General features: G+C 29.3%; 1 protein-coding gene and 1 long non-coding RNA gene across 2 annotated transcripts; one reads left to right on the forward strand and one right to left on the reverse strand.

Moving 5' to 3' along the window:
* Positions 1-573: 573 nt before the first annotated feature.
* Positions 574-16,539, reverse strand: LOC105145029 (sodium-independent sulfate anion transporter). Its single transcript, XM_011054331.2, has 11 exons — positions 16,310-16,539; positions 9,288-9,617; positions 5,596-5,831; positions 4,739-4,940; positions 4,322-4,542; positions 3,471-3,816; positions 2,762-3,064; positions 1,619-1,764; positions 1,288-1,458; positions 1,060-1,213; positions 574-987 (listed from the first exon to the last, which is right to left on the reverse strand). The coding sequence occupies exons 2-11, from the start codon at positions 9,475-9,477 to the stop codon at positions 947-949; spliced, it is 2,010 nt and encodes a 669-aa protein (XP_011052633.1). The 5' UTR covers positions 9,478-9,617; positions 16,310-16,539; the 3' UTR covers positions 574-946.
* Positions 1,354-4,113, forward strand: LOC147907209 (uncharacterized). Its single transcript, XR_015547547.1, has 3 exons — positions 1,354-1,477; positions 2,727-3,094; positions 3,489-4,113. It is a non-coding gene; the product is annotated as an uncharacterized LOC147907209 (long non-coding RNA).
* Positions 16,540-16,789: the final 250 nt, after the last annotated feature.

Here is a 16,789-nt window from a genome sequence, read left to right on the forward strand (position 1 = left end):
TATGTTTATGGAATGCACATTTTTCGTGGCACGAGCAAATTTTGATATATTTACAATCCAGTTATTTACAATGTATGTAAAGTTAATGTATGTCATAATATATGTATTTATTTTAATATGAGGTAGTTTTATTGGATTATATTAGTGCTGCAAAAAAAATATTGTTGATGAGAAAAATTAATAAAAAAGGTAGCCATCTTTTATTATTGATTATATGGCTATTAAAGGATAGAATATGCAAATGAGTATTAACTTGAGTATATTTATTATAAAATGAACGAATGAACGGAGCATGACTGCCAAGACCTTCGTGAGGACTAAGATTAATGTCAAAGTAAAAATTAAAGTCATTCAAGTTATGTCCTTTGAAACGAATAATTACAAAAAATTTAATTATATTTTCTATCTATCTATATATATATATATATATATATATATATATATATATATACAGAATTGTATACACTTTCTGAATTGTATTATCAATAATGCCAATTACTCTGTATACCTATCTAATTCAAGAGTAAATTCGGAGAAAAGAGTAAAAATAATTCAAAATATATATATTTTTATATATTTTTATATATATATTTTTATTGAAATATATATAAGTTTCCGCCTTTTGCGTAAGTACAAAAATATTACATTGTGTATATCGCGTAGATTTACAAGATACATGCTAATTTTATAATGGCTTGTTCTTATAAATATATACGTACATATATACAAAATATTTAATTATCTAAATTCGGAAGTAACATTTTTGCTTGACAATAATACTGCTTTTAACAAAAACGCTACAGTATTCTCATTATAATACTGGTGCTAAGTAAGAAAAATTGAAATTTGTTGAAAATTGTCTACATCTCCATCTATATATATGTATATGTATATATATATATATATATATATATATATGTATATAAAATGTACACATAATATATATTTAATATCGATTGAGAGTCTCGGTTGAAACATTTGTATATTCTAAAATAAAAATATATTATGTTTAGAAAGTATTATACACATAGAGAAGATCCATTATAAAAATTGATTTACCTTTAAGATGATCATTGAGTTCGAGCTCACTGGAGCTGCACGTGAGCCCTGAAGGTTTTACACCTTTAAAGATTTCAATAACGCTCGGTTTCAAATTATGAAAAATTAATGGTTGGCCCCGTTTAGTAAAATCCTCTATCAAAGTTTTGATACCCTAAAGAAAGGAAAGTCGTGTTTAATTCATAGAAATTAAGTAAATTTCATTTTTCTTCTATAATATTTATTTACCCTTGCAGCAGTGAAATCGGCAGCCTGGATATGCGTAGAATCTATTACAACGGGTACGGCGGTACCCTCTCGTAATCCTTGCTTGCTGATAACGGCTCGTACATATTCAACACTTGGAAACACCAGACTTCGGTCTGGAGTTATGACAAGATATTCACAACCACTGATACTCTGTATAAGTGAAATAAAGGTAATGTTAATATATATATTTTTTAAATTACATACAATCGTGTTGCAAAAGATACACTTTAAATTCCTTTTACCTATTTTTTAATTAACATTTTTACTCTTGATTATTTTTTTTGCTAATTATACAAAGCTATAAACTTACCGTAGCTTTATGAACTCGTAACGTTGGTCTGGCCGAGGCATAAAGTAGGAACAAAAGATTTATACCGATGCCAATTACAATGCCCAGTTCAAGTCGTATAAAAAGACAACATAGGAACGTGGTTATGGCCGGTATGAGATCAATTTCTGAAAATGACAATACAGTTTATAACATAATCTTATCAAAAAAGATAAAAAAATTATATAAAATAAAAGTTATGCAAGTAGATGAATTAATTAAGGCTTCGACCAAACTCTTTGTTTAATTCTTATTAAATAATATTTATGATGAATAAAATTATTAATTCTCGTTGCTTAACGTATAGAAAAAAAAGATTTTATGAAAACAAATTACTTGTATATAGAAATTTGTTTAATTAAAACAATTTTGCTGCTTTAATTAATTGTCGATTAAAATTTATCGATGAAATTAATTACTCATTAATAATTTAATTAATTATTCATTAATAATTTAATGTGATTATGTGATACAATAGTACAAAAAAGAAGTAATTAATAAATATAATTTTGATTCTAGAAACTAATATGTAAACCCAACTATAATGACCGCACAAAAATTAACGAAAAACGCCATGAATATCTCAGCAATTCAATGGATTGAAATGAATTGAAATGAATTGAAATTCAGATTTTAGAAATATTAATTCACGAATATTAAAATGAATGTTTTTCAATTCTGAATGCATTTTTATTCATTTATAGGAATTGCATGGAACATATCTCCTTTCAATCTAAAAAATAATATTTAGCTTTTTCTGTGCATTGTGAATACTGTTTAATTCAAAATTTTGAATAGGAAATGCAATTTTTCAATCCAATTGCATCTAATTGAATCCAATTGAATCCAATTAAATCCAAAAAAAATATTCGCTATTTTTTTTTTAAATACGCATTCAGATAGAAAAAAATTTTTATCCATTTTAATCCATTTTAATCCATTCTCGTTTGCTGGGATGTTGATTCACTTTGAATTTTCTTTGAAAGAATCTTTCTAACATTCTCCTTTAAAATAATTTTATATATTTATTTAATTATAATTATTTATAAATTCTAATTGATCTAATCTCTTTCATTTTTGCTGTTTGTAGTATTTGGTATGTTTGGTAAACAAGAGAAAGCGTACTTTTGCTTCGCCACATTGGCTTTACCACTTGAAACTCCACCATAAAGACAACCGCGGCAATTATGACGGCCGCCAGGGCAGCCTTGGGTATGTAATACAAATAGGGTGTGAGGAACTGCAACGATATAAGCACTAATAGTCCGGTGTAGACTCCACCAAGCGTCGTCTTTACTCCGGACGAGTGGTTGACCGCGCCTCGGCTGAGACCGCCGCTCACGGGCATTGATGATACAAACGATGATACCACGTTACATGCACCCAACGCCAACATTTCCTGAGTGGCGTCTACAGACTTACCCTCGGCTATGAAACATCAATTCAATTATTTTGGAGGTAAGAAACACATTTATTTTTAGGCATCATTTTTTTAAATAAAAAATTATTTGAAAACAGAAAATACATATAGGGATGTTTTAATTTACTTATCCTTAAATGATATTGGACTTAATATATTATCTAATTTATTTTACTGAATATCATGATTTATCTCTTATTAATTTAAAAAATCCAAGCTAACTTGATATTTTGATCAATATTTTCAACTAGGTTTTATATATTAATTCTAATTTTATTTTTTAAGTAAATTTTTTAATTAAGTAGATTTTTTAATTATCGTTTTATTATTTAAGTTAATTATCATTAATAAAATAACACTGATTTAATTTGTAATATTGAGAAGAATGTTACTTTTAATAAACTGAGCACTCACAAAATACTTTGGCGATAGAGATGGTTTCTAGCAGACTTAGCATGGGAACGACTAGACAGCCAGTGCCCAGAGCGGAAATCATGTCGATGAAAGTATAGGTCTCATTTCCGACCTGAGCTTCGAAAGGTGGCAACCGGAATTCCGGTAGTCCTTGCTTTACATGGCCCGTTAAAATAACGGGCGATTCTCCTAGGTGCTTTTCGAGGAGCCAGCACATCACCGCGCAGAGAATCACTATGATGATGTTTCTAGCAGTAGAGATTAGCCAGAACGACTTCGTGATAACTTGTTGAAGCCGTGATGGTACTTTAGTATTTTTTGGCACCACCGGCAAATCCTTTACTTTCTGTGTAAACGAAAAAATCTGCTTGTATTCTTCAGCCTCTCTTATTATTACATATTTTTAAAAAGAAAAAAATGTTTCGAACTGTACTCTTCCCATATATGTCAAATAACAATTTTCGAAATAATAAATATCACGTTTCATATTTTGGCACATGTATGGCATATAATTTTTAAAAACAGTAAAAATTATTTAATTTATGATTAATTTATTAAGGAATTCATCCATCCTAATGATTTTGTAAAAAAATATAATTTTGTAAAATGGAATAAGTAGAAAATACAACACCTTGAATTTCAATTTTTTGTAAAACTAATTGTTTTCAAAAATTTTAAAAACAAAATTAGAAATTGGAATCACATTTTAAACTGTACTTAATTTCAACTTAATTTCAAATCTGTAGGCTATGAACAATTGAGAAAGATGTGCCATGTCTGGAATTGATTGTTTAAGTACCGAAACAATAGGTAAGCTAAACTATAATGAAATGCAATAGTGTTGCACTTACTCGGAGAAGTAAAAGAACGATTATGCAGACAATTCCCAAAGTGGTATCCCAACGCCTTGTCTCTCCAATATGCTCGAAGATACTTTGCCAGACCTGTACAAACTTGGTACCGGAAACTTTGAGCCCAAGAATATCTTTTACTTGGCTAGTGGCGATGATAATCGACGCCGCCGATGTGAAACCAACAGATACTGGCCCCGATATAAAATCCAGTAAGAATCCTAATATTATCGAAAGGTAAAAAATAATTTAATGAGCCATATATTTAAAATATATCATGACAATATTTATATAAAATATTATAATATATTAAATATATCATTATTAATGAAAACTTAATTTAGAAATAATCATAAATGCGAATTATATTAATTCAAATTAGATCAATTTTATTCTTTATAATCTTTATAATATTACCCAATTGCAAAATGCCCATTAATAAGGAGACGCAGCCTGAGACGAAACATAATAAAATAGCAAAATCAGGTCCTAAATGAGCCTTTTGTAAAGTTTCTCTCGTTAGAATCGCGGCGATTGCGGTTGGTCCGACAGGCACGTCTTTCCAAGAGCCAAAAATTGTATACACAAAACAGGCCATGAAAGACGAATAAAGTCCATACTGTCCAAATAAAGTATTTTTTTAATATTAATAATATTTCTTAAAAATTGTAAGCTATAAAAATTTTGTTGAAAATCATATTTTCTCATAAAATTGTGAAATTATTTTGTAATATTTTTCTAAAATAAAAAATAATAGGAAGAAAGAGAGATATTTAAGACAAGACATAAAAATAATTCATCCAATATGACATCCAATTTAATTTTTTTTTGTATATAGATAAATATTAGATTTAGTCAATGTTTATATATTTTAAATATTTATAAATTGATGTGTGTGGCAACCTTCTGAAAAAGTGAACACAAAAAAGACCACCGTAACGACTAAATTTTGTAGCCGCCGCGCTGTTTCATATTTGTCTTTTGATAACACACGTGTCTTTTGATAAAAACCAAAATATCCAGCAATTTAAAAAAGTTTATCAAGCGTGAGTATCATACTATATAAATATAGTATGATACTCACGCTTGATAAACTTTTAAATTGATGGATATTTTGGTTTTTATCAAAAGACACGTGTTTTGCGCCTTATCAGTATAAGTTTCGATATTTACATATATTTCATTATAATTAATAATAAACTTTTTTATTGTAATTAAGGCATTATTCTTGAGTGACACAGATAAAATTTTACTTAATATTATTTTGTATTTACCTGTAACGGTAATCCTGCGACGTTAGCGTATGCTATGGCTTGCGGTATGACGGTGAGGCCTACGGTGATACCAGCTACTAGATCGCTTACTACATATTCCTTCCGATAATTCGGCAACCACATTAAAATGGGTATTCTCTTGAATAGCAACTTCCGCTTGCAAGAGCTTCTAACTCGTCGATAGAGCCACCTTTTTCCGGAAGTGCATAGATCACTCGTGTTAGAATTTTGTGGTACTAAAAGTAGAAAAATTAATCTCGTTGGTGTAATAATTTATATAAAGGATCAAACAAATTTAATCACTTATATAAATATTTGTTTGTGATAAAAATGATGACAAAAATACATAACCGATATAAAGAACGTGTATTAAAAGTAAAGAAATATTTATAAAGATTTATCGCGCACAAAAAAGTCAAAATTTTTTTGCAAAAGTTATAAATAGAATGATCAAGCGATTATACATTATATAAGTGATATATACATATATGTATACTGTGTTTTTTTAAGTGTGTTGCATCCAATTATTTTTTAAATATAAATATTTATAAAGATTTATCGCATACAAAAAAGTCAAAATTTTTTTTCAAGTTCATAAATAGAACGATTGAACGATAATACATTATATAAGTGATATATATATATATATATATATATATATATATATATTATATATATATATACTGTGTTTTTTTTAAGCGTGTTGCATCCAATTATTTTTTAAATAATATAGTTAGTAAAAAATATTTCAAATAAAAGTTATTATTTAATTAAAAATATTTTTTAACGTGTTTGTTATAAAATATCTTACAAAATTATAATAAAATAGCTCATACTATTAAAAAAATAAAACTATTACTAAAGCCATTAAAAAATTATGACTTAAAAAAATTTGAAGCTTTTTTTTGAAGTCATTATATAGATATTTTTTCACATTTCAAATATTTTTCTCAATACAGACAATATTAGAAATAAAAACCAGGTGATATAAACATAATTAATACGATTTTAATCAAAATATGAAACAAACCATGTTTTCTTCAGATTGCATCTTTGAGAATCATGATGTACAAGGTTCAAGGATATTAACTTTGCTGCTATATTGTATCTGAACGAGAGATACCAATTTCCACATTTGTTACATTTTTCTGAGAATAAATTAAACCTTACGATCGATTATGCATCGTAGCTGATATTACTTCGGAATTTACACAAGCGTAGCAATTCATCAACACAACATTTGATTTTCAATTAACAGAAAGTATTAGTAATTGCGCAAAATGTAAATGCGATTTCAGCGGTAAAATCTAATGAAGTGTGGGAACGGCAGGATCTGAACTAACAGGCCGAACCTAGAGTATCCGCAACAGTGCATTATGTCATTATAATAATTAATTAACGCTTTTTAATCAAAATTAGAATCGGACGACAGATTGCGTCCATGCGGAATTTAATTGCAGCTTGTATATTCGATGAGGCTGCATTTCATTATCTATTATATATATATCTGCTTATTAACATTAACCGAAGCGTAACAATAAGAATAAAATTTTGTAGCATATTCGATTTTTGTGTATTTAAATTCAATTAAAATTTATTATTATTATCTTTTCCATTATTATAAGACTGTCAGAAAGTAGACAGACGAGCTGTTTTGCATTTTACACCTTCGACTGCTTGCGGATAATATCGGTATCAATGGATTTTTTGTGGTTTGAATATATCTCGAACAATCGTATGGACGAAGTACTTGTAACTCTTGTGAGGTAAATACCGGCGTCACATAGCGATCTGTGCGAGAGAGAATAGAAGATAATGGTTTATTTAGAGCACGATATGCTCGCAACTGAGATGTAAAAGCAAAATGTTTTGTACGTTGATCGAAATACTTAAGCTTTAAAAAGAGTTGATACATAACAGCGCCAATTATTACATTTGCAGACTTTACTACAATACGAACGTTACTTCTTGTAAAATTGTTGTGTTTTGAAATATTTATCTTTTTGCACATTAATCATTGTGTGCTGACACTGGAATTATAAGCGACAATATGCAAGAAGTATGGATACTTGGGTAAATTCCTATACATGCAGTGTTCTATTCTTTTGCATGTATCAAAAAGACGGTTTTGCTGAAGTATTAAAAAATTTAAGAGATATAGATTTAGATATAAATTTAAAAATAATTTTGTTTAAAGAGAAAAATTTCTAGTTAAAAATGAATAAACCAGCAGATTCTAATCATATCAATCAAAATTTTTTATATCAACTAAAATTATATTAAATTCAATCAGAAAATTTTGATTTGTTCATTTTCAAACAGAAACTTCAATTAATGCGACTGGACTCTTTTTTTAGTGTTAGAATTGAATATATTCAAGAATTATGTAGAACACTTAAGTTGCTAGAATGTCAAAACTTTTTGCAGCAGTATTATTATGCTTAAACATCTTAGGTCGGTATTCATAGTCAGTTCTTATAAAATATAGCCACGGCAGTGTCGCTGCGCGTACCTTAGCGCCGAAACATTACCAGTATCTCTAGATTTCAAGGCTTAAGTAATGTAAAGATGTTAATACTGCTCTGTGCTATTGGCTCATGGCATCTCAAAACTGTACTTAAAACGATTTGAAATATAAAATTTCTGACTATATAAATATCGGCCTTAGATAATTGTTTTAATGGTCCAAGAAAAAATTATTTTCAGATCTGTAGCTATACATTTTTAAATACTTTAGCAAAACTGTCCATGTACATATCTTCTATTTATCCCTTAGGAAAAAGTGTTTCAATATCCTGATTAACTTTCTGAGATATCATCAGTTACTGAATAGTTAATCAATATATTGAATATATCTTTTTTTAAGGGAGTAATATCTCATTATAAATTAATTAGATTTAAGTATTTCAATTGCAAACGTATTTGTCGAACTGCAATTGTTGCAAATGTATTCAGCTTTTGTGCAACAAGAAAAATTTGTAGTAGTAGTTTATAGAAATTTATTGCAAGTAGTTTATAATAATCTATATCATATAATTCCGTAGTTGTCATAAAAATGAAAATGAAAATTAAGATGTTTTTATTTAAGAAAAAAGAAATAATTTGCAACGAGAGAATCATGACGCTATATGCGTGCATAAATGCACATGCGCGATGCAAACGAAGGCAACGTGCCTTGAAACAATTTTTCGCGCGATTGCGAATATTATAAAACGCTATTTAAAAAAAACGACTGTTCAACCGTGAAAGTGAAGGTCGGTGTACGGTGCATATATTTTTGCAAATTTTTGTTCGATGTTTCCGCGCCGTCCTGCATCTCCGTCGCGCGCGCGACATGATTGATATCGCGCATTGAATCACACGCCAATTATTTTCTCGTCCACTATTGTGACTATCATATACATTGAACACACTGCACCGGCGTATATTCGCGCGAGTCATTGATGAGTTCAAATTTTCTTCAATTTATAATTATAGATAAAAGCGAGCCTGGAATATTACTGCACCGTGTCTCTCGTCTAGTCTGTGCAAAAATACGAAGAGACCGGTCGTCTCATCTTTTAATTTAACATTTCAACGTAGAATTTTATTTTTTAAATATTCTTACAAGATATAAAATTCTTTCAGTATGTACCAGAAAGATATGCAGCCTAATTAATAAGATACAATAATACAAAGCAATAGCGACTCACCTTCGAGATTAACAATTTTCGCATCTTTGGTGATGGCATGAGCGCTGCTTGGATTGCCATTCAACGTATTGGGCTCATTGTTGTTGCTACGAAGAACATCATCGATCGCGTTACTACTGAAACCGGTCAACGTGACCTCTCTACGATTCTCCATGTTGTATTCCTCGTTAATGTTGTACTTATTGGACATAGTGCAACGAAAGATCGACGTGACAGACGAAGTGCGCAATTCGGATGGAATGTATGAACCGATATATAAACGCGCAGACCGATGTAGAATCTCCTCCTCAGGTAGACTCCATCCTGTCAGGAACTCGTTCCCACAGCGACCTTGAAGGAAAAATGAACGGATTGATTTATATTACGCGTAGTGATCCCGTTAATTTTTCACCTCTTGCTTTAGACTTAGATCTCTCGTGTTCGTTGATAATCTTTATGATAATCTCAATTCATCTATTTTTAATTTTATGTACATTAGGTATCCTCTCATTTACGTTCCGTGCTCGGATTTATTTAAACGGTAGGATTTCTTCGCTACTGCAAGACGCGAAGCTTTTAATGAAAAATTGAAGCTAATATTTTACGATTTTTTAAAATTTAATAATTTTTTGTCATTAAATTATTCTAAACAATGCGCAATTCTCATTTATCTATGATTCTTTTGAATTTTACGTTCACTAATTTCACGTAATTAAGGAATTCTATATTATAAGTAATTAAATTTTATTTTTGATTATTAAATAAATCTAATTAATTGAAACTAATTTCTTCTAATATAAATATTTACAGATATATTACAGATATATGTTGTTTTGCTTTATCGTGCCTCATCACATAAATGTTTCTTAGCTTAAGGTATAATACTTTTAGTGATAAATGAAAAACTTAATCTCTTTCAATAATATTGTATAACGGAGTGATTAGAAAATGAATTGGAATCCGATTCCAGTGAATTGAAAAATACAGAGAATAGTTTGTTAATGAAGCTTCTATAGTAGTGCAGAGGAGAATAACGATCTGAAAATTTATTGTGTTCTCTTTTCTTTCAGATAGGCATTTGTATTGTTTAAATGCAGATTTCTAAAATAAACGGCAAAAAAGTAGCGATGATAAATGATGAATAATTGACGAAATTTCGCAAATGTCTTTGCGAAAATTCATAAAATAATAGAGTTGATCGTTCTAAAAATAATACAAATATATGCGTCACGAGTTAAAAATAATTGAAGTTAAAAAGAATGTCGTTTTGTGCAAATAATAGGGTAATTATTGGAACATACAAAACTTTTCTAAAGAATTCTATAACATAGATTAATAGATTATATATAAGTATAATTAATAAATAAAGTACATGATGCCAAAACTTAAAAACAAGAAGGAAATTATGAAAGAAACATTTAAAAAATTTATAAAGTTGTTTAAAATGTACTGTTTTCATTGATATTCTAACAACTAGTTTTCTAACAACTACTAAACGAAATAATCGGCGTGCATTTTAAAATATTGTAATAGTCTGTAATTGAGCAATGTGTATTTGTGTTTTGTGTATTATATATAAAAGCTTATCGTCACGCTCAGTTCATTTCGAATAATTGTAAAGCAAACGCGGCTATACATGGCACGCGATTTATCTTTTATACATATAAAGAAAAGCTTCAATAAAAGTTGCGAAGTCATGAAGATTAACAGTTATAGGTACAGAAAGAATAATTTGTCAAAAGAATAATTTTGCTAAAAGATCTAAAATTTTGCTGGATATAGACCTAAAAATAATTTTGTTAGAAACTCAAATTGATAGCTGTAATATCAGAATGTTATTTTGTCAGCTGTAACTGGCAAGATCACATTCATAAGAATTATCAATATATATTTGGAAAATATATTGCTAAAATATTTAAAATTTTACTGAATAGAGATTTAAAAATAATTTTGTTAGAAACTTAAATTGATTGCTAGAAAATCAACATTTTTTGCAGAATTACTTATCATTTTTTAAATTTTCAACATCATTATTTTGATAATAATATTGCAAAAAATTTTGATTTTTCTAGCAATCAATTTGAGTTTCAAACAAAATTATTTTCAGGTCTGTATCCAGCAAAATTTTAAATTTTTTAGCAAAATTCTATGTAAAAATTCATTATCAAATGTAATTTTACGACAAAATTTCGCTTATGGATGTAATCTTGCTAGTTATAGCTGACCTAGGACAACATTCTGATATTTTATCATAGATAAATCAATATATTATGTAATCGATACGTCGATATATCCGGAATGATACAAATAAAAGTTGTTGCGCGAAATAAATCAGAACTATTTCTAATTTCACGACTCGCTGCTTGTTCGTATATCAAGCTTATCACAAAGCGGAAGAATGGCGATACCGGAAACTAGTATTTTATACTGCATACAATAACAAGTCAAAAGACAAGCGTGTTGGGAAATTATTCGAATTACGCGAATAACATCATCCAGTGCAGTTTCATGTACATAAAGCAATAATGTTTCTCAGAATCTAAAATACAATATCACGTGGAATATCACGTCTGTCCGAGAAAACGCGGAATCTTAGAGACCTGGTAAGACGTTTACGTAATCAATTTCGTACTAAAAAATATTCCGATTACCCATGTCTTTGTTGAATCGGATAAACGCCGTTCTTATTATTGCTTATCTATCATATTAGATAATGCTATATTATATAAATGCAAATATAATATCGTTTGTAAAAGAGAAAAAGACAAGTAGGTGAAAAATAAATTGTTACTAATTTGTTTGCAGTTAAAATTGTGATACGTAACACAAAGATAAATGAAACATATGTATTTAAAAAACAATTCACATTTCCGTGGTACGGACTTGATAAGATTTTAATTGACGTCAGAATTATTATAATGGTTATCTCATATGTATTTGCGTAACAAACGAACTGACAAATATACTGACGAAAGAATTTATTAAATCTTAATACGTATATTTTTTAATAGTACTAAGTAAGCATTAACTTATAGTAAATAAATATTTTAAAATATATCAATAAAAAATGATTGTTAAATCACAAATTGATGATATTTTCAAATAAATATATATTTACATTTAGTAAATATTTACTTAGAAATATTCAAATAAATATTTATTAAAATTTAATTCTTTTTAATGTACACATAAGATTTTTTCTGAGCTGATGCAAATTAATAGAATGTATAATATAATTAATATATATAAATTTCATTATATTATATGTATATTTTGCAGAACCGTTATAATGAGTTAGGTTCAGTTCAAATTACTATTTTATTTAGGTTTAGTTGGCTATATTTTATTGTATTGTTAACAGAATTATAAACATGATTATTAACATGAAAACTTAATGCTGATAATGATGAAACAATGATCGTGGTCAATACCGTTATCTCATTATGAGAAAATTATTGCGTATGCATATATGTATCTTAATATAATGTATGTATAAAAAAATTAATAATAATACCTGTTTATTATCTAATATTCTTATTTAATGAATTGTTCAGATTTTAATATTCTGCGATCTCTCACAGAATATTAAAATCAATTAGAATCAATCATGAAAATATTTGGATAAGATATGACAGTACAAAAAGCATAATTTTACTCGCTATTGTACGTTTCAGTTTAGAATGATGTCTGTAGATAGACTAAGTTTCAAAGTATTTTAAATTTCTTATAAATAATAATGAACATGTATGATTATAAATTCTAAACTTACATCCTATTTTACTTTATAATGAGTACTTTGTAATCTTAATGTAGCACTCTTACGCATATTTATGAGCTGAATAACAAGACTAGTTATGTACTTATATCAGCAATAATAATTAATTAGTATTAGAATTGAGTTATAAATATTAGTAGTAAACAATTGATCGTGTACTATAATAAAAGTTCGTCCGACACGTCAATAATATATGCATGTACACTGTTGTTAAAGAAGGAACGGTAATTCTTTGAGTTAAATAACATTTTGTTACTTTTAATTTTTATGTACAATTCGAATGTAAGTCAACCATTTCTGTGGTTAATTATGTCTAAAGAGCTAAAAGTTAAAGTCTAGAAAAAAAATATATGATGTAATATATATATATATATATATATATATATATATATTACATCATATATTTATATATATATATATATATGAGATGAAGAATAATATTTTTATTGTGTAAATTGTAATAACAATTAATAATTTATTTAAAAAGTGAATCATTTTTTTTTCTTTTTTTATACTTCAACATAATTTTATCAAGTTAAAAACATTTCTAACAAATTTTTTAATGCAAAAGATGCATCATAGAAAAAAAATGTGAAGTTTTTACCATTAGACCGCTCTTGTCGCGCGAATTAATTGCGATTCATTGCTCAAACTGTCTTGCACGTAACAAAAGAATGTTGTGGCGAATAACCGTCCGTGTTTTTAAATGGATCGTTGATGAATCATTGCCTCGCATTAGTCGAGGAAATGAGTGGTTCACCTGGGAATCCTTGAGCGCCTTTGTAACAGGCAGACGAGCGTAATTTCGAGTTTAAGCTCGAAGAATGCTAAGCTATTTACCGACGCTATCCAAAACGTTAAATTATCATTGTTAGTGACTAACTAACTATAAAATGAGCAATACTTCCTCATTCAAGATAATGTAATTCTTCGACATGATTAACAACAATTTAAAATATTATATTTATTAGAAACTTCATAAGAAGAAATGATTTGCTTTGTCGATTTCTCAAGATAGAAATCGTAAATCAATTTTTCAGAACCGTTAGACAATTATTTCCAATATAAACAATGACAATCATGTTGTCATGTAAGTAATTAAGAAGATAAAAATGTGTATAAATATATGTAATAATGTGTGATTTTTTTAACACTGTCAAGTATCAATAATTCTTAAGCACAAACGAGAAAGAAGGACTTTCCATGACACAACAACTTCAGAAAGTCAAATAAAATTTACATTACAAAAATTTAATTTGTAGAATTAAATATAAAAATATATGACGTTGAATATTCAAAAATTTTTGTAAACGATGTTTTAATTTTCATCAAGAAAAAATTGTGAATCCACATTTATCAAATATTTCGTTGTAAGAAAGTAGAAGAAGGATAGATATTCTGCGTATGTATGTACCGGAAAAGTCTCAGATGACTTTTAAATATCTTAAATTTTCAAAAAGTCTAAAAAATTAAGAACATTTCTGAATGTATTTTAAAAACTTCAAAAATCTAAAACATCTTTGAGAGAGACTTTTTAGATGTTTTAAGTTTTTGTAGACGTTTTTCTTTAAACGTCTGTTAAATTTTCATGCGTTATTAATACTTTAAAGAGTGATGCATTGAAAAATGTGACTATAACAGAGCGATTAGTATCACACGCAAATTTTCTGAGCGCGATTGCAGCACGAGGAAGTATCGGAGGTCTATCAACGGTTTTTATACCTTTGATATCGTCAGGCACCGTAACTGAAAAAATATCGCTTTGGTCAAGGTTCTCGCTCGCAAACGGAATCGACTAATAACGACGTTTACGAAACTTCCAAAGGGGAATTCTGCGATTTTGATTTTATCTCTCGAGAAAAATGAATGCGTGAAGTATCAAATACAATAGTAATTAAACACAATAGACTTCGTTTCCATGTATATTTTTAGTAATCTATTTAAATTAACGTAAAGTAATTATAATGATTTCAAATTCCTTTCACAGCGAAGAATGTAGAAGCATATATTGAAATTTATTATATATAAAATTCATTTTCTAGCTTTTTATTCTACATAATTTAGGAACATATGTATATTAATGTTCGCGTCAAACGATGGACACTTTAACTTTTTCTTAAAAGAAAGAAAAAGATAGTCTAACATCAATTTGATTAGACGCATTAGTACATATTAAAGTCGTTGTAATTAATCTGTATAGAAGTAAAATGTAAATATTTCAAGTTATACAAAATACAGATTTTACTTAGCAGCACAATGTATAGAAGATTTCATGGTTAAATCCATTTAGTACGATGGCTTTAATGTGCACCAATGCATACTAAGTGTCCAATCGAATTCATTATTATTTATGAAGCCTCATCCCTTCATGAAACTACGAATTTCTTATTTCACTTCATATCCAGTCGTCGTATGCGTGAGCGAATGTATGCGAAAGTTTATTAGAAAGCCTATAATCCTACATAAAAGATGAGTGATGCTTTCTCTGACGCGATTTCAGCGATTGATCTTTCCTGCATAAGTTTGTATAAGCATAATGATGCGTAAAATATATACGAACGATGTCTCTCTCTCTCTCTTTCTCTTTTCGCGAAGGAACGAACACCGCAAAGTGTGTCACCTAACTTTCTGAACGTTTTCGTTATCAATAATTAATTCAACGAGCTCATCAACGCTCCTGATATACGTAAAAAGTTATTTAACGAATCGTTTAAATAGCTGTGCTCCTCTATTATACTCAGATAACATGCATGTCTAAAAGACATAAAGACGTCTTGCGTTATCTGGGTAGCAAAAATAAAAATCGAAACATAAATCGAATATAAGAGAAGAGTAATAGGAGCGTAAATGAAGCTTGTAGGAGGCGAAATTGAGAACGAAAACGGAGCGAAAAAAAGAAGCGAAAATACTTCTTTTACGTTTTGTTGTTTCAATTTTCGTCTAAGCTTCGTTTCTATTATTCTCCTCTTATATTTGACTTGCGCTCTGGTTTTTATTTTCATCAGAGTCACATTAAATAGAAAATCATTGTTAAATTATTATTATTAAATTGAAAGAAAATTATTGTTAAATTGCTCTTATATGCTGTTTATAATCGTTATATCATTTCCAAAAAATTATTCTTATTCATGTATTTGTTTCAAATTTATCCGCTCCGCTAAAACGTTCAATGCTCATCTTTCTAGGCCGTATGTAGGATATCAGCGATTTTTAATTCATTTTATGTATCTCGTTCGTTCCTCTGTGTCCAATCACAATGAGTACTCACCCCTGTGAGTTGCGTTCGTGGTATCACATGCGGCGATCAAGCTCGGTCCCTCGACGTTTCGGGTTCATCGTCGACTCGGCGGGAGCGCGAAGTCCGGCGCAGCGCATCGTCGCGCAACGAAGCGCGCGTTCACCGCTCGTCTGTTGCGAGCCCGGTGCTCTTCTCTTCCCGATACTTCCGCTTCTTCTCGGCCTGGTCTACTGCCAAAATGTTCTCTTTTGCGAGATTGCAATTCCACTACGCCGAAACAAGTACAAGTCCACGGCCGGATGGATCAGGAATACGGAACGGATGCGTGTCCGCGTCCGCGCGTCGTACGAATCATCGACTCTCTCGAGCGAACAGCCGGGTCGTTCGCTCGCTCACCTGCGGCCACGAACTGTTTCGTTCCGACAACCGCAAATTTACTTTTACGTTATGCACTGCCATATCGCTATATCACCGCATTACCCCAACACCGCACCAAATCGCCACGCGTTC

Source organism: Acromyrmex echinatior, chromosome 15 (assembly GCF_024713525.1).
Source record: "Acromyrmex echinatior isolate Ae372 chromosome 15, ASM2471352v2, whole genome shotgun sequence".
NCBI lineage: Eukaryota > Metazoa > Arthropoda > Insecta > Hymenoptera > Formicidae > Acromyrmex > Acromyrmex echinatior.